We start from the raw sequence: 19744 nt of genomic DNA, 5'->3' as shown, positions 1-19744 counted from the left end.
TTAATAGTTTTAATCATGAATGGTTATTGCCTCTTGACAAATGTTTTTTTCTGCATCTGTGGAGATGATCATACGATTTTCATTCTTCATTTTGTTAATATTGCATATCACATTAATTTGTGAATATTGAGCCATTCTTACATCCCTGGAATATATCAGGGTAGTGCTGACCACACAGAATGAATTTGGGAGCATTCCTTCCTCTTAAGTTTTTTTTTTTTGGAATATTTGGGAGAAAGATGGATGTGAACTCTGCTTTGAATGTTTGGTAGAATTTTCCTCTGAAGCCATCTGTTTGTTGGGCATTTTTGATTACTAATTCAATTTCATTTCTAGTAATTGGTCTGTTTAGATTTTCTATTTCTTCCTGATTTAATCTTGGAAGATTGTATATTTCTAGGAATTTATCCATTTCTTCTACATCATCCAAGTTTTTAGCATATAATTTTTAATAATAGTTTCTTATGAGTCTTTGTATTTCTGTGATGTCAGTTATAACTTCTCTTTAATTTTGGATTTTAGTTTTTTGAGTCCTCCCTTTTTTTCTTGGTGCATCTGGCTGTAGGTTTATCTATTTTATCTTTTTAAATCTCATAATTTTGTTCATCTTTTCTCTTTCTGTTTTCTCCTGGCTTTTAAAGTCTCTATTTCATTTATTTCTGCTCATGATACTTATATTTTCTTTCCTTCTGTGAACTTGGACTTTGTTCTTCTTTTTCTGATTCCTTTAGGGTGTGAGGTTAAATTGTTTATTTGAGATTTTTTTCTTGTTTCTTGAGGTTGGCGTGTAATGCTGTAAATCTCCCTCTTAAACTTCTTTTGTTGTGTCCTAAAAATTTTTGAATGATGTGTTTCCATATTCATTTGTCTCAGGTATTTTTTAATTTCCTCTGTTTTTTTGTTGATCCACTGGTTATTAGTAATATGTTGTTTAGCCCCCATGTATTTGTGGGGTTTTTTCCATTTTTCTTATAATTGATCTGTAGTTTCATACCACTATGGTTGGAAAAGTATGTTTCCATGTGCACTAGAAAAGAAGGTGTATTCTGTTTTTGGATGGAGTGCTCTGTATATATCTGTTAATGTGTTGTTCAGAATGACTGTTTTCTTACTGACATTCTGTCTGGATGATCTATCCATTGATATAAGCGAGGTGACAAAGTCCCCAACTGTAACTCTTTTTCTGTCAATTTCCCTTAATGTCTGTTAAGATTTACTTTATATACTTAGGTGCTCATATGTTGGGTGCATAAATACTTATAATTGTTATGTTCTCTAGTTGGATTGATCCATTTATCACTATGTAGTGCCCTTCTTTGTCTCTTGTTACAGTCATTGTTTTAAAGTCTGTTTTGTCTGATACAAGAATTATATTCCAGCTTTTTTTTTTTTTCATTTCCACTTATTGTAATATCTTTTTACATCTCTTCACTTTGTCTCTACGTGTCTTTAGATCTGAAGTTAGTCTTTTGTCAGAAGCATATATGGGTTTGTTTTTTAATCCATTCACTCACCTTCTGTCTTTTATTGGAGCATTGAGTCCATTTACAGGTATATACTAGTTGCAATTTTGTTTTCTAGTTGTTTCATAGTTCTTCTCTGTACCATTCTTCTCCTCTTGTTCTTTTCCTTTGTAGTTGAGAACTTAGTGTTATGTGTAGATTCCTTTTTCTTTATTTTTTTTTAATCTGTTACAGGTTTTTGGTTTGTGGTTACCATGAAGTTAAAATATGACACTCTATGTTTCTAGCATTCCAATTTTTTTTTTTTTTTAAGATTTCATTTATTTCACAGAGAGCGCACAAGTAGGCAGAGGGAGAGGGAGAAGCAGCCTTCTCACCTAGCAGGGAGCTGGATGCGGGGCTGGATCCCAGGACCCTGGGATCATGACCTGAGCTGAAGGTAGACATTTAACTGAGCCACCCAGGTGCTCCTAGCACTCTATTTTAAATTGATAGTCACTTAGATTTGAACACATTCTAAAAGTAATACATTTTACTCCCTTCCATCTACATTTTATGTATTTTATGTCATATTTATATCTTTTAATTTTGTGTATCCCTTAACTACATATTGTAAATATAGTTGACTTTCCTACTTTTGTTTTTTACCTTCATACTAGCTTTTCAAGTGGCATACTACTTTTACTGTATGTTTACTTTGGTATACTACTTTTACTATATGTTTACTCTTCCCAGTGAAATATTTTAATAATTTTTTTCCTTCTAGTTATGACTTTCTTTTCCACTTAAAGAAATTCCTGTAACATTTCTTTCTTTTTTTTTTTTCCTGTAACATTTCTTGTGGGGTTTATTTAGTGGTGATGAACTCCTTTAACTTTTGTTTATTTTGGAAACCCTATCTCTTCTTCAGTCTGAGTAATAACCTTAGTAATAACCTTGTGGGATAGAATATTTCTGGTTACAACCAAGAAGGCTTTTTTATTTAAGCACTTTGAGTGCATCATGCCACTCCCTTCTAGCCTGTGAAAAATCAGCTGATAGTCTTATAAGTGTTCCTTTTCTTTCCTTCTTATTTATCTTTTTATTTATTTGAGAGAGCGTTTGTGTGCATGCATTGAGGGAGAAGTAGAGGAAGAGGAGACAGACCCTCAAGTGAATTCCCTGCTGAGCTCAGAGCATGACACAGGGCTTTGTTCCATGATTCCAAGATCATGACCTGAGCTGAAATTGAGAGTTGGATGCTCAACCGACTAAGCCACCCAGGTGCTCCTAAGTGTACTCTTTCATGTAGCTAGTTACTTTTCTCTTGCTTCTTTTAAGATTATCTTTTTTAAAAAAACTTTAATTTTTGGTATTTTAATTATTATGATTCTTGTTATGGACCTTTTTGGGTTTGTCTTGTTTGGGGTTCTCTGTGCTTCCTGGACCTGGATATCTGTTTCCTTCCCCAGGTAACGGTAGTTTTTAGCTATTCTCCAAATAATTTTTCTACCCATTTCTTTCTGTCTTCTCCTTTTGTACCCCTATAATGCAATTGTTAGTATGCTTGATGTTGTTCTAGAGGTCCCTTAGCCTATTTTCATGTTCTTTTTGCTGTTTAACTTGGATGATTTCTGCTACCCTGTCTTCCAGATTGCTGATTTCTCTTCTTCTGCATCCTCTAATCTGCTGTTGATTATCTCTAGTATATTTTTTATTTCAGTTATTATATTCTTCATCTCATTTCTCATTTTTTATATTTTATATCTCATCTTCATTTTTTATATCTTCTGTCTCTGTTGAGATTCTCACTGAGTTCATCCATTTTTCTCCCCAAAGTAGAGGAGACCGTTACTTTGAATTATTTATGAGGTTAATTGTTTATCTCTGTTTCATTTAGTTCTTTTTCTGATATTTTTTTTTTTTGTTCTTGTTCATAACATATTCCTCTGTCTTCTCATTTTGTCTGAGTTTCTGTTTTTGCGTATTAGGTAGGACACTTCCATCTCCTGACATTGAAAGTATGGACAATGAGTAGAGGGTGATATGTAGGACCCAGAAGTATAATCCCCTGGTCACCAGAACCAAGTACTCCAGGGGTGTTCCCTGTGTGAACTATGTATGCCCTCCTCTCGTGACTGGACTACAGTTGCTGCTGGTACAGTTGAGGATGAGACTGTGCCCTGGCCCAGCACCTGGCTACAATGTCTGGCCATGACTACTGCAGGTGCATTGGTGTTTGGGGCTGGCCAGCATGCTGGCTGAAGGCCCATCTGTGGCTGCTGCCTGAGTGGGTGACTGTGACTCTGGAGGGTGGGTCTGGCTCCTTCTCCCTGAGACAACAGTTTCTTTGAATGGTTGCCATCCTGACTAAGGATGCCAACTGGTTGTGTCAGGGTAGTTGCTATAGAGATTGTTTGCCAAGTATAGTGGGTGCCCAGGGATGCCTGCTGGGTTGAGTGAGTTGGGTGGGGTGGATCTCCAGGGGAATGCCAGAGTGAGGTGAACAGTGCTGGCAAGGTGGATGGAGAGTGTTAAAACTGGCACCTACAGCATTGGAACAGCTAGGCTGAAAGAGGGACCAAAAATTGGCACTCCATGGCTGCTTCTCCCAGAGACATTTCCTCCAGATTCCTGATCCTCTGGCACATATGCTAAAATTAGTAAATATCCCTAATATATGGTGCAGGCACTTTTCACACTACCTGTATGGTAGGTGTTGAAGTGAGTGAGATTGTGTTCAGATCCTTTAATGTGGAGTCTTGGTTTCTTGTTAGCTTGCAGCTCTCCAGGAGTTAAGCCATGCTGATTTTTCAGTGCTCCTGGATTTATGCCCAGCTGATTTTCAAAGCCAGATATTATGGGGACTTGTCTTCCTAGAGCAGATCCCAGGGCAAGGGTGGCAGTATGCCTGATATGGGGCTTTGAACTCCACACTCCTTAGGACCTCCATTTTTGTGCTATCCCTTCTGCTTGTGGGTTGCCATGCCTGGGTTTGTTTCCGACCAGATTGTATTTCTGCCTCTCTCACCCTTCTTGATGTCCCTGTTTCTTCATATCTTTACCTGGAGAAGAGCTGTTTGCTCGTCTTCACGTTATTCTCAGAGGAGATTGCTCTCCATGTAGTTGCAACCTTGGTGTATTCATGGAAAGAGGTGAGTTCAGGATCTTCATGCTCCATTTTCCCTCCTCCATCCTGATTAGGTGTAGGCCAGAGTTGTTTGTCACCTTCTGTGGGAAGTGACCCAATCTTGGTTCAGTTTTCAAAGCTTTTATGATGTTGCTTCAGAGTTGTCTTATACATGTGCCACTTAGGTTTAGTCTGATACTCAGGCAGTGATATAAATCTTATTAGTTCAATTGTCAAGACCTTTATTGTGGTGCTCAGTGTCTTTTCCGTGCTTAAGGAATTGGGAGGTTAGTCTGCAACTTGGGTAGTATATTTAAACTGAGCTCTGATCTCGCTACATTTGCTCTGCTGCTTTTGTTTATGCTGTGCTTAAGCAGCTTAGGCTTTAGCCAGTTTTCCACAGGTTTATGTACACTAGAATGAAAGGATCCTCTTTCTGAGTCTCTTCTCTAATATACTCCCCACATTCCTTGGCTCACAGTGGCCTGTTTCCTGGCTTCCCTGGATGGAAAGGCAGAATTTTCTCTTAGAGTTTTAGCAGCTTATACAGCTTAAAGCTGCACTTAAGTAGTTAGAGGCCTGCTTTGGGGCAAGACTACTAGAGAAAGGGAAAAACAAAAACCCTGAAAACTTCATCTTGAGGGTTGCTCTGTGTCTTCACTCCTTTTTACAATTCCCTGCTTCTGCTTACTTTTTACAGTCTTTAGGGTAGTTACTTTTTGTGTTTTTTTCTAAGGATTTTAGTTGTTATTAGTAACAGAACTAGAGAGTAGTGGGCTTTTCTTGTCTTTCTGGAAATGGAACTTATATCCTATTTTTGTTTAAATTTGGAAAATGAGAATGTTAACTGAAATAACTGTATTTGCGACTATATACTAAGTTATTTAAAGAACCATTTAATGTAATAGTTAAATTACTTAAAGCTAATATTTTCACATGACTGGATTTTTAAATAGGGCAGGAGAAGAAATGCTTGGATTCTCAAGAAGTTTCCATCCTAGATTTATGCTTGATTTTTTTTTCTCTTTAGACTTGTTTGTTGTTATTCTTATTAAGTGTAAAGATAACAGCCTTATTTTAATGATACCTATATGTTTACTTGGAAGAAAGAAATTGATTCAGTTTTTTGATTTCCTGTAAAAAATTGCTTGTTTTAATACATTATAAATAATTTCAGAATAAAAGGTGAAATAAACTATACATATTTGCACTTTAAATCAAAATGTGCTATCTCATTTAAATATAATTAGAGGGTTAAATGATGTAAACAATTTTAGCTATTTAATGAGAAATTAGTTTGTTCTATCTATGAATATTTCTTTTCAAGGGTAATTTAAATCTTTAATTTATAAATACGAATAGCTAGTCTCTTGAAAAAGATCAGAAATCCTTGTTTTCTCACTCTATAATGTGAAAGAAATTATTTCAGTGAGTTTCATTGGATTTTTTTTTGAGCAGAAGCAGAAAATAGTTTTTTAATAGGGACTTAACAAATGCTTTTAACAATTATTACATTGGTTGATGATACAGTTTTTATAAATTATTTACAGTATTAGTCATGTATGCCTAAATGCACTGATTAAAGTCCTGATTTAAGGAGTTAAAAATTTTAATTATTTTGTGTTCAGTAGCATTAGTGACATGGAATCCTTACCTAATTTTTAGATCAGACTTTTTTTCTTCCCATCTAGCAACACGATGCAGAAGTTGAGCACTTAACTGAAGTCCTTAAGGAAAGAAAGAAAGAAAGTAAGAGGCTAAGATCCTCTTTTGATGCACTGAAAGAATTGAATGATAGCTTAAAAAAACAGGTAAGATTTATGTTGATAAATACTAGATTATAAGATTTTAAAAACTTATATCATGTATATTTAACAAGTTATATATCCAAGTCTTAGATTATATTCTGGCTAGAGAAAATTTTGATTAACCTTATTTGCTAACTTTATTTCCTAGAATACTTTCAAATATAAATATGATATTCTTAAGCTTTTGATTTCTAATCATCTGATTTAGCATCCAGCTGAGATGTTTTTGCAGTTTGGAATTTTTAAAATATAAGAGCAATTACTAGATTTAAAACAAGCAAAAGAAATAAAAGACATGATAATCTGGGGATTTTTAGGCATTGATTTTATCTAATACTTCTTATAATTGCTATTTTATACCACTGCTTATTTAAGATTTGTTTATTTTCTGGGCATCTATTATATGCTGGGCACTGTACTAGAAGGAAGCCTTCACATTATTCATGGTCTCGTGAGTACAGAGTGCTGTCATACAGAGTGCTCTCCTATTGTACTGATATAATCTAGGTCACTGCTTAATACTGAAGTTGCAAAGCAAATATTTTGAGTTGTATCTTTTTTTTTTTTTTTTTTTTTTTTTTACCTTTTGCCAGTTTTTGACTGAAAGATGTGAAAGTATGTTGAAGAGAGACAGGAGAATGATTATGTGTGCATTTGTGTGAGGCGGAATAGTAGACTGAACAGAAATTGGGATAAACCCAGTCACTTCAAAAATGAAAGCTTTGGGCTGGAAGACTTCATGGATTTTAAAATGTAACTGAGATTAGACTCTCAGATAATATGCATCCTAGAATTCTTAGCTATGTGTTCTCAGTTTCTGTTTTTGATGTTCTGTAGTTATTGCTTGTTAAAGTCTTTTTCATAGGCAGTGATACTTAGCTACACCGTTTCTCATTTGATTGAATTTCTTTGGCTTCATTTATGGCCTCCCACAGTAGGAGTATGGATGGCCTTAACTTACTGCTGTCTGGAAGCCTGCCTTATCTCTGGAGACATGACTTTTTCCCATTACACTCTCAAGCTAGCATGTACTCTTTCTTTCTCTTTTTAATTGAAGTATAGTTGGTTGACACAGAACATTATATTAGTTTCAGGTGTACAACAAAATGATTTGACAACTTTGTATGGTATGCTATGCTCACCACAAGTATAGATACTATCTATCACCATATAACTCTAGCATTCTTCTTGAGAAGGATTTAATTGCTAGCCAAAGAACATTATTGCCCACACCTCTCTCTTAAGATTATATAATTCTTAATAATTTTGTATGTCTTTGCATGAGTGTGTGCTGAGTAGAGTAACTTTTTAAGTGATTGATTTATTGGTAATTGGATTTTTGATCTAGTGTGTCTAAACTGAAAGAACGTGGGAGAAACCCTTTGGTACCAGCTGGCAGAATGCTTTTTTATGGTCACTTTGTTTAGTGTAGATAGGGGGAGCAATTATTTTCTGTTAAGGATGAGGTAGTAAATATTTCGGGCTCTGTGAACCATACAGTCTGTCATGGTGACTGAACTCTGACATAATGCAAAAGTAACTGTAGGCAATAAGAAACTGAATGAGCATGACTATGTTCTTAATAAGACTTTATATATAATAGTAGGCCGTGTTCAGATTTGGCCCATGGGCTATAGTTTGCCAGCTTTTGGCATGATGAATAATATATACAGTTGACACTTGAATAACATGGGTTTGAACTGTGTTCCACTTATATGAAGTTTTTTTTCGATAAATGCAATACAGTATTGTAAATGTATATTCTCTTCCTTATGATTTTCTTTTCTTTTTTTTCATGTCAGAGTCTACCATCTTTTATTATTATTTTTTTTTTCTCATTACATTCAGGAAAATTATTTTTTAGTAACACTGGAAATGAGAAATATCTGGCTGGGAATTCCATTCTCCCATCACTTCTCAAGAGTATGCTTTGCTGATCTGGGTCACTTTATTCCATTCCTCCTCCCTTCCTCAGCATCCACCCCTCTTCTTCTTCTTTTTTAAATGTTCATTTTTCTTTTCTTTCCCTCTTTTTTTTTAAATTTAAATTCAGTTAACTGAGATATAAACATCTAATGTATTATTAGTTTCAGAGGTAGAGTTCAATAATTCATTATATAACACCCAGTACTCATTATATCATGTGCCCTCCTTAATGTCCATCATCCAGTTATCCCATCTTGCCATCCCCCTCACGTATAGCAACCTTCACTTTGTTTCCAATGATTAAGAGTCTCTTTATGATTTGTATCCCTCTCTGATTTCAACTTGTTTTATTTTCCCTCTCTCCCCTATAATACTGTTTTGTTTTTTAAATTCTACATGAGTGAGATCACATGATAATCGTCTTTCTCTGATGAACTTATTTCGCTCAGTATAATACTCTCTAGTTCCATCCATGTTGATGATGTAAGTGGTAAGATTTCCTCCTTTCTGATGACTGAGTAATATTCCACTATATATAAACCACATCTTCTTTATCCATTCATCTACTAATGGACATCTGGGCTTTTTCCACAGTTTGTCTATTGTATATATTGCTGCTATAAACATTGGGGTGTAAATACCCCTTCAGATCACTACATTTTGTATCTTTGGAGTAAATACCTAGTAGTGCAATGGCTGGGTTGTAGGGTAGCTCTATTTTTAACTTCTTGAGGAACCTCCATACTGTTTTCAGAGTGGCTGCACTAGCTTGCATTCCCGCCAACAGTGTAAGAGTGTTTTCTTTCTCTGCATCTCAGCCAATATCTGTCATTTCCTGACTTGGAAATTTTAGCCATTCTGACCAGTGTGAGGTAGTATCTCATTGTGGTTTTGATTTGTATTTATTTCCCTGATGCCGAGTGATGTGGAACATTTTTACTTGTGTTTGGTGGCCATCTGCATGTCTTTGGAGAAATGTCTGTTCATATCTTCTGCCCATTTCTTGATTGGATTATTTGTGTTTGGGGTGTTTAGTTTGATCAGTTCTTTATAGATCTTGGATATTAGCCTTTTATCTGATAAGACATTTGCAAATATCTTCTCCCATCTCAAAGGCTACTTTTACTTTTGTTGACTGTCTCCTTTATTATACAAAAAGCTTTTTATCTTGATGAAATCCCAGTGGCTTATTTTTGCCTCTGTTTCACTTGGCTTTGGAGACTGTCTAGCAAGAAGTTGCTCTGGCTGAGGACAGTGATGTTGCTGCCTGTGTTTTTCTCTAGAATTTTGATGGGTTCCCTTCTCACATTTAGATCTTTCATCCATTCTGAGTCTAGTTTTTTTGTATGGTTTAAGGAGATGGTCCAGTTTCATTCTTTTGCTTGTGGTTGTCCAGTTTTCCCAGCACCATTTGTTGAAGAGACTATCTTTTTTCCATTGGATATTCTTCCTGCTTTGTCAAAGATTAATTGATCCAATGATCTGTGTGTCTGTTTTAGTACCAGTACCATATTGTCTTGATGATTACAGATTTGTATATCTTGAAAATGATTATGGTTTTTTAATACCGTGAAGTCCGAGTTTGAATGCCACCAATTTTGGTTTTCTTTTTTAAGATTGCTTTGGCTATTTGGGTTCTTTTCTGGTTCCATATAAATTTTAGGATTATTTGTTCTAACTCTGAAAAAAGTTGATGGTATTTTGATCCTATTTGATCCCTGTTTGATAGACATTGCATTGAATGTATAGAATGTATAGATTACGCTAGGTAGCATACATTTTAACAATATTTGTTCTTCCAGTCCATGAACATGGAACATTTTTCTGTTTCTTTAGGTCTTCCTCAATTTCTTTCATGAGTGTTCTATAGTTTTCTGAGTACACATCCTTTGCCTCTTTGGTTAGGTTTACTCCTAGGTATCTTATGATTTTTGTGCAACTGTAAATGGGGTCAATTCCTTAATTTCTCTTTCTTCTGTCTCATTCTTAGTATATACAAATGCAACTGGTTTCTGTGCATTGATTTTATATCCTGCAACTTTGCTGAATTCCTGTATGTGTTCCAGCAATTGTGGGGTGAAGTCTTTTATTTTTTCCACATACAGTATCATGTCATTATGAAGAGTGAGAGTTTGACTACTTCTTTGTCAGTTTGAGTGCCTTTTATTTATTTGTTTTGTCTGATTGCTGAGGCTAGGACTTGCAGTACTATGTTGAGCAACAGTGGTGATAATGGACATCCTTGCTGTGTTCTGACCTTAGGAGAAGTCTTTCAGTTTTTCCCCATTAAGAATATTATTCACTGTGGGATTTTCATAGATGGCTTTTTTTTTTTTTTTTTTTTTTTTTTTTTTCTTTCATAGATGGCTTTTATGATACTGAGGTATCTTCCCTTTAATTCTACACTGTGAAGAGTTTTAATCAAGAAAGGATACTGTATTTTGTCAAATGCTTTTTCTGTATTTATTGAGAGGATCACATGGTTCTTATCCTTTCTTATATTAATATGGTATATCACATTGATTGATTTGTGGATGTTGAACCACCGTTGCAGCCCGGGAATAAATCCCACTTGGTTGTGGTGGATGATCCTTTTAATGTACTCTTGGATCCTATGGACTAGTATCTTGACATCCATGTTCATTGGGGTATTGGTCTATGGTCTACTTGGTTGGGTCTTTGTCTGGTTTTGGAATCAAGGTAGTACTGACCTCATAGAATGTGTTTGGAAGTTTCCCTTCCATTTCTGTTTTTTGAAACAGCTTTAGAAGAACAAGCATTATTTCTTTAAATTCTTGGTAGAATTCCCTTGGGAAGCCTTCCGGCCCTGGACTGTAGTTTGTTGGGAGATTTTCAATTACTGCTTCAATTTCCTTGCTGTTTATGGGTCTGTTCAGGTTTTCTGTTTCTTCCTCTTTCAGTTTTGGTAGTTTATATGTCTCTAGGAATGCACCATTTCTACCAGGTTGCCTGATTTGTTGACATATAATTGCTCATAATATGTTCTTATAATTGTATTTTCTTTGTGTTGGTTGTGATCTCTCCTCTTTCATGATTTTATTTATTTTTGTCCTTTCTGTTTTCTTCTTGATAAGTCTGGTCAGGGGATTATCAATCTTACTAATTCTTTTGAAGAACCAGCTCCTAGTTTTGTTGATCTGTTCTATTGTTCTTTTGGTTTCTGTTTCATTGATTTCTGCTCTAATCTTTATTATTTATCTTCTCCTGCTGAGTTTAGGCTTAATTTGCTGTTCTTTCTCCAGCTTCTTTAGGTTAAGGTTAGATGGTGTGTGTATTTGAGACCTTTCTTGTTTCTTGAGAAAGGCTTGTATTGCTATATACTTTCCTCTTAGGACCACCTTTGCTGCATTTCAAAGGTTTTGAACAGTTGTATTTTCATTTTCATTTGTTTCCATGAATTTTTAAAATTCTTCTTTAATTTCCTGGTTAACCTACTCATTCTTTAGTAGGATACCCTTTAACCTATTTTACTGATTTTGAGGGGGTTTCTCTGTGCCTTCTGGACTTTCATGCTGCTTCCTTTCCCAGATCAGCAAAGTTCTCAACTATTATTTGATCAAATACACCTTCTGCCCCCCCTCCTTTTTTCCTCTTCTTCTGAGATCCCAATTATTCTAATATTTCACTTTATGGTATCACTTATCTGTCAGATTCTCCTTTTATAATCCAGTAGTTATTCATCTCTTTTTTTCAGCTTTATTCTCTTATTTTGTCTTCTGTATCACTGATTCTCTCCTCTGCTTCATTTATTGTAGCAGTTAGAGACTCCCATTTTTTTGTTGCCTCTCATCTCTTTTTAATTTCAACTTGATTAGATTTTAGTTCTTTTATTTCTCGAGAAAGGGATTTTCTAGTGACTTCTGTGCTTTGTTCAAGCCCAGCTAGTATCTTTATAATTGTTGTCCTGAACTCTAGATCTGACATGTTACTTATATCTATACTGATTAAGTCCCTGGAAATCAGTACTGCCTCTTGTTCTCTTTTTTGAGAACAAGTGAGTTTTGAGTGAGTTTTTCTGAGTGAATTTCTGAGTAAACAAGTGAGTGAGTTTTGAGTGAGTTTTTCTGTCTTGTTTCTATCCAGAGAAAAATAGATGAATGAGAGATCAAAGTACTAAAATGACAACAACCCCAGAGAAATATATACTAAACAAATCAGAAGAGACCTGAAACTGAAAAAGAAAATTAAAAATATTAGAGAGATAATATAATTAAATAGGTGAACAGAGCAGACCAATACACAGTAGATCCTGTGTGTATTTTGGTCTGTTTATTAGAATAGAAAACTATATCCCAAAATTATATTGTGAAAGAAATTGTATTGTGAAAGAAAAACATATATATGTACAAAAGTAAAATTAAATATGATAAATGGATAGAATGGATAGAATGTAACTGTGGAAATGAAAGCTTAAAAAGACTTTAAAAAAGAGTTGATAAAATAAGGAATTGGTTTAAAAAGAAAGAGAAAAGAGAAATTAAAATTGGAAGACTAAAGAATCATGGAGGGAAAACCCATGAGTTCTATATACTGTGTTCCCCTAGGACTGGAGTTTTGCAGTTCTGTGTGATGAGTAAGCTTGGTCTCAGCTGGATGTTCTTGCTGGTCTTCTCGGAGAGGGACCTGTTGCACTGAATCTCAGGTGTCTTTCCCCGGGTGGAACCGCACTGCCCTTGCCGCGGACCAGGCTCTGTAAGCGGTTTCTGATTGCTCTGTGTGGCTTTTGTTCCCCGAAGGCTTTCACTCTGATTTAGAGGATGAGAATGGAAATGGCAGCCTCCCAATCTCCAGCCCCAGAGCTGAAAGCTCATGCCCCCAACTCCTCAGTGTGTCCTTGGGGAAAGCAGTCACTCCTGTCTGTCCTGTCTCTGTCTGCACTCCATGCTCACCCAGCCTGTGACCAAGCATTTTTATTTCAGGCACACAACCCTGCTTCAAGTTTCCAAACCCGCAGACTCCTGTGGCACGCATTGTGCTGCTCCTCCCCGATGAGGGAGGGTAGTCTCACCATAGTTCTGCCACTTACTAGGCCCTGCTCAGTTTGTGGTTTATAGTAACCCTGAGCGGGGAGCCCACTCTTGGGTTTGCAGATAGCATTCAGCTTCCCCACTCCAGTCCTTGGGAATCCGGCTGTACTCAGGTACTCCTGTTCTTTCTGTGACCCCAGGGAGACCACACTGTCCCACCTAGGATTCTGCCTCACTTCACCCACCTGAGTGCTTTTTAGGCAGGGACATCCCTCACCAGAGCAGACTTCTAAAAGTTCTGATTTTTGCACTTGACTCCTATATGACTTTCTGGTACAGGATCATATACTCAATATGAAGAAAACAAAAATGCCTCAGATAATATGAATATACCTGCCAGTGTTCCAGATATTGGAGCTAGTAGTCAATGACTTTAAAATAATGATTAATATGGTCAAGAGAGTAGAAAAAAAGATTGAGAGCTTCATTAGAGAAGCAAAATTTATAAAAAAAATTAAGATGAAATTCTGAAACTAAAAAATAATTGAATTTCAGAACTGCAATGAATGGGTTAATAGCAGATGAGTGCAGCAGAAGACAGGATTAATGAACTGGAAGATAATTTCCTAAAAAGTTTTGGAATAAAAACACTGAGTACAGAAAGAATAAAAAAAATTTCTAAAAGAGATATGTTTAGGGCGCCTGGGTGGCTTAGTTAGTTAAGCCTCTGCCTTTGGCTAATGTGATCCTGAGGTCCTGGGATTGAGTCCCACATTGGGTTACCTGCCCCATGAGGAGCCTGCTTCTCCCTCTGTCTCTGTCTCTCTCTGTGTCATGAATAAATAAATAAAATCTTTTAAAAAAATAAAAGAGATGTTTAGTTAAAATTTTTAACATGGGAATCCAAAAAGAGATCATAGAGTAAAAACAATATATATGAAGTGAAATGGCCACATATTACCAAAACTGGTAAAAGAAAATGACAATTTAACAGATTCAAGAAATTATTTTAAGCTTAAGTAGGACAATTATTAAAACCATACATAGGAACATTGTTTTAAAACTGCTGAAAACAATAGATAAAGATAAAATTTTAAAAGTGAACAAAGAAAAACAAGACCCTTTACTTCCAAAGAAGGAATGGTAAGACTTAGGAATTTTAAGGAGGAAATCAGGTACCTTAAATATAAGTAGAGAAAAACTCCCCTGTACAAGGCCAGCATAACCTTGAAACTAAATGTGTCAAAATTGTTACAAGAAAAGTAAGATTCAAACCAGTTGCATGAATATAGATGCAAATTGGGAAATTGAATCTAGCAATACATAAAATAATACAAATGAGTGGATTTAATAGAGGAATACAAAGGTTTCTCATTTGAAACACATTATCTGATAAGGAGAAAAATCGTAATTTCTACTGATAATAAAATTCATCAGCTCATGATAATAGTAATAAAAGAGAACTTAATTTTGATAAAGTGTCTACAAAAAAAAAATCCAACAACAAAATAAGTTATTGAAGTGTTTTCCCTCTGAAATCAGAAGGAAGTAAGAGTACTTACTGTTTCTATTGAACAGTGTACTGAAAGTTCTAGTTAGTATGATAGGGAAAAAGAAGATAAGGATTGGAAAGGAAGAAATAAGAATTATCTACTGATAACATGATTATGTAGCTGTATATGTAGGTATCCAAATGAATATACAGACAGGTAAGCAAATGTAGGAGAATCTTTGGATGTAAGTTCAATATACAAAAATCAAGTGTATTTTTATATGCAACAGTAAAATAGTATTATTTATTGAAAGATACCACAGATAATAGCATCAAAAAAGATAGCTTTCCAGGAATAAATCTAAAGGAAAGATATGCATAATATATATACTGAAAAGTACAAAACGTTAAAAGAAAATAGAGAACATCTAGGTAAATTGAAGACTATGGATATGAAGACTCAATATTTATAAACATGTCAGTTCTTAAATTTATATATTCCAATTTCAATAATTAGTTACACTACATAGTTAATTTGTACATTTTCTATATATACATAAAAAGTTCAATCAAAAGACATTTCCCATTAAAACATATACTTGTAAGATGTCAAGAGACTTGCAAATTTTATAGAATGAAGTAAACTTAGATACTATTAGTACTTTAGGGACCAATGATGATTTTAGCTATGATATTTTTTTACATTAAAATTTTTATTATCTTATTGAACTATAATTGGCGTATAATATCCTATTGTTTTCAGGTGTATATCATAGTGATTCAGTATTTTTATGCATTTCAAAATGATTTCTACGATGTCTAATTACCATCAGCTATGATCTTTAGTCATGACTGCTAACTCTGTTTTGTTACATTTTTTGGTTATATGGATTAGATAAGATAGATAATTTGGGAAACCTTTAGTATGAAATCAGCTTAACTTTTATGTTGAAATATTTAATATCTTCTCACTTTAGTTAAATGAAGTAAGTGAAGAAAACAAGAAGATGGAGATTCAGGCTAAGAGAGTTCAAGCTCGCTTAGATAATTTACAGGTAAGTTGCCTGCTCTTTTGACACAAGTGAATTTTAAATTATTACTTTTGGGTTTTCTTATCTTTAATTAAACAATTGTGTTTTAATTCATGGAAATGTATTGTTGCAGAGGAAGTATGAATTTTTGACAATACAGAGGTTGAAAGGAAATTCGCATGCTGCCAATGAAATGAAAAGTTTAAAACAAGAAAAAGTACCAGTCTCAAAAACTCACAAGGTATGATACAATAGAAAATTTTTCCAATAGAAAACAAAGACATTTTTGCTTTGTTCTTGAATGTTTATTTATTTATTTATTTATTTATTTTATTTATTTATTTTTTTGGCAAACATCATTGTGTGTTACGGAAGGATTCACCATAATAATTGCTTTACAGGAAATATTTGTATAATATTTCTAATATGCTTTTATTTACAAGAGCTAAACAAAGTATTTCAGCAGTGTTTCAGACGCAGACCTTAAACTTATTAAGAGCTTTACTATTCATTGTATTTGAAGATTCTACAAGCTTTCAATATTTTCTGTCTAGATTCCAATCCATGCCTGAATGGGCTTTGTTTATTTTTCCTAAGGATTTTTTTACTTTGAGGTATAACATACAGTAACATAATGCAGAGGTTGTTAAGTATATAGCTTAGTCAATTTTGAAAATGCCTATACTCATGTAGCATACAACTAGATTTAGAACATTTCCATCATCCTAGAAAGTGCCCTTGTGTCTTTTTCAGTTCTTTCCTACAAGAAGTAGCTGTTAATCCAAGTGGGTGGAGGGGACATCAGTGAAGGCATCAACACCAACCTGCACATCTTTTCTGAGGTTCCAAGTCCAAGGTCTGCCTTCTCTCTGGGCTTGGACCTATGATTTCTTGTACAAGTAGGGCTGGCTCTGGCCTGCCAGGCAACACATATGTAAATAGATTTTTTGTGGTTGTAAATGAAAATGTTTCACTATTCCCACCTTCACCTTTTTCCTGTCATACAACTTTCCATGTTTATTAAAGGAGATGTTTTTATACTTAGTATCTAAAATGATTGAACTTATCATCTAAAGTTTCTGTTTGAAAAAAATACGTTACAATTACCCCTGTTCAGAACAATCCTAAAATTTATATGGAACCAGAAAAAAACCCAAATAGCCAAAGGAATGTTGAGAATGAAAACCAAAGCTGGAGGCATCACAGTTCTGTACTTCAAGCTGTATTACAAAACTGTAATCATCAAGATAGTATGGTACTGGCATAAAAAACAGACACAAAGATAAATGGAACAGAATAGACAACCCAGAAATGGACCCTCAACTCTATGGTTAACTAATCCTTGACAAAGCAGGAAAGAATATCCAATGGAAAAAGGACAGTCTCTTCAACAAATGGTGCTGGGAAAATTGGACAGCTACATGCAGAAAAATGAAACTATTTTTCTGTTACATGTAAAATATTGAATTATTAATGGGACCCTGTTAATTATAATGGGACCTCAGCTCCTCTGAAGACAGAACTGTTAGGGTACAAGAGAGAGTTATTTAAAATCTTGTTTGATTGAGTTCCACGTCGGGCTCCCTGTGCATGGAGCCTGCTTCTCCCTCTGCCTGTGTCTCTGTCTCTGCCTCTCATGAATAAATAAATAAAATCTTAAAAAAATAAATAAATAAAATCTTGTTTCTGCTTTCAAATCTACTTCATTCAGAAATAAAGTTCCGTTTTGTCTCATACATCTTCTATATTTTTAATTAATCAATCAATTAATTAATTAATTTGCATCTCATACATTTTTCTACCAGGAATTTCATTTTATTAAAATTCAGTTTGCGAGCATATGGTATAATACCCACTTCTCATCTCGTGTGCCTTCCTTAGTGCCCATCACCCAGTTACCCTATATCACCACCCACCTCCCCTTCTACAACCCTTTGCTCAGTTTCTTATTTAAGATGGGTTTTCTTCTCTTCTCTCAGCCATCATTTAACATGTTTCTAAGGTTAATTGGAGGTATTTGATTTGGAATTTCCTTTGTTTAGGGAAGCTTTGTCATTCATTACATATTTTAGTGACCTTCTTTTTAGGTAAATTATTCTATGTTCCCCAAATTTAAAGCTTGCTCTTGAAATTTTATGCGATTGTGAGTGGAAATAAATATTTGACTTAATTTTTTACATATAGGTACCACTTAATGCACAAGTTTATGAACTTTTAACTGTCTTCATGGACTGGATTTCAGATCATCACCTTAGTAAAATAAAAAGTGAAGAATCTGGAATGGATGGTGAAAAGCCACTACTCAAATTTGCTTCTCAGAGAAATGATATTCGAGAAAAGTGTATAAAGGTTTGTTTTTTGATTTGTTATATATGATTCATGGAGAATAAAACTGGAGAGCCTGTGTATATGTTACAAGAGAAAAAATATTTAAAGTACTTTTCATAAAAAATTGACCATACTGGTAGTTATAAAATGATTCACTTCAGACTTCATTAAAATTAATTCATACTTCTATTTTTCTTAGCATAATGGGAGTTTCTTTTTAAAAATAGAGACTAGAAGTTAAAAACTTAGTCTAAAAATGTCAAAATAGGGGCACCTGGTTGGCACAGTGGTTGAGCCTCTGCCTTTAGCTCAGGTCGTAATCCTGGGGTCCTGGTAAGAGTCCTACAGTGGGTTCCCCATGGGGAGCCTACTTCTACCTCTGCCTATGTCTCTGCCTCTCTCTCTGTGTATCTTATGAATAAATACATAAAAATTTTAAAAATATATAAAATAAAATAAAAATGGCAGAATAATTGTTAGGCAAATGATTAGTGCTATGAATAATTCGTGATAGCAATCATTTTAGGATTTCAATTCCACTAAAATAATTTTGTTTTTTTTGTCACGAAGGGATAAAAAGTCTATTTGCAAGAGGCTTCTCATTAACAAAAAGAAGTGATCATTTTCTTAAGTTACAGACATTAATTTGGATATTGGTACTCATGATTTCTCATTAGTCTATGTGGTCATTAGAGGTTGATGATTATATTCTACAAGAAATATATTAAAACTTTTTAGACTGAACATCTATAGTTGTTGGTTTAATGTTTTCAGAAACAATTTCATAATTATTAGAGTTTCTTTCTTTTTTTTTTTAAGATTTTATTTATTTATTCATGAGAGACACAGAGAGAGAGAGCGAGAGAGGCAGAGACACAGGCAGAGGGAGAAGCAGGCGCCATGCAGGGAGCCCGATGTGGGACTCCATACCTGGTCTCCAGGATCAAGCCCTGGGCTGAAGGCAGCGCTAAACGCTGAGCCACCCGGGCTGCCCTAGAGTTTCATTTTAGAAAATTATTTCTAGTTTTCATCCTTACCTAGAATCTGTCTTCTAAATGCCTTTTCTGCTTGCTGGAAGGCTTGCTTCCTTCAAGAAGTTCGTATCCTAATCCCTGTATGTTATATCCTGTGGTAGAAGTGAATTATGGTTGCTAATCAGATAACCTTCCAGTAGAGATTGACCAGTATTGTCTGGGTGAGTTCAGTAATCATGTGAGCTTTTAACCAGAGGGGCAGAAAAGCAGGTCAGGGACTCAGCCCATGCTTGCTGGCTTTGTAGGTGGAGTAAAAGGGCCATGCCAAGAAATGCTTCAAGAAATTAGTTTGGTTTTAGTTACATTTAAGTCTTTGCTTCATTTTTAGTTTTCAGGTTTTTTGTCTCTGGTACAAGATAAAAGTGTAGCTCGTTTTTTACATGTGGATATCCAGTTTTCCCAGCACCATTTATTGAAGAGACTGTCTTTTTCCCTATTGAGTGATATTGGCGTCTCTCATGAATGACAAACATCATTTCACAATCTCTATCCCATTGACCCGTATATCTCTATGCGAATACCATACTATTTTGATTACTGTAGTTTTGCACCAAGTTTGAAATCA

The 19744-nt window shown here is 34.8% G+C and overlaps 1 protein-coding gene across 10 annotated transcripts in view; it reads left to right on the top strand.

The window, feature by feature from the left end:
* Positions 1-19744, top strand: part of CCDC138 (coiled-coil domain containing 138) — a 110429-nt gene that overhangs the window by 26654 nt on the left and 64031 nt on the right. For 7 of the 10 annotated variants that reach the window (XR_003142298.3, XM_035696097.2, XM_049115373.1 and 4 more), the window contains 4 exons: positions 6264-6383; positions 15764-15841; positions 15951-16058; positions 18002-18166. Coding sequence is in view for 9 of the 10 variants with exons in the window: in XM_049115373.1 (XP_048971330.1) it covers positions 6264-6383; positions 15764-15841; positions 15951-16058; positions 18002-18166 (471 nt within the window). In the remaining variant the exon portion in view is untranslated. Of the gene's footprint in view, positions 1-4427; positions 4598-6263; positions 6384-12889; positions 13020-15763; positions 15842-15950; positions 16059-18001; positions 18167-19744 lie in introns of those variants that run through there. The other 3 variants (XM_025462646.2, XM_025462640.3, XM_025462611.3) reach the window with 3 other exon arrangements.

This window comes from Canis lupus, chromosome 10 (genome assembly GCF_003254725.2).
Source record: "Canis lupus dingo isolate Sandy chromosome 10, ASM325472v2, whole genome shotgun sequence".
NCBI lineage: Eukaryota > Metazoa > Chordata > Mammalia > Carnivora > Canidae > Canis > Canis lupus.
Note: the sequence above shows the minus strand (reverse complement) of the source record. Positions and strands in the feature narration are given on the sequence as shown.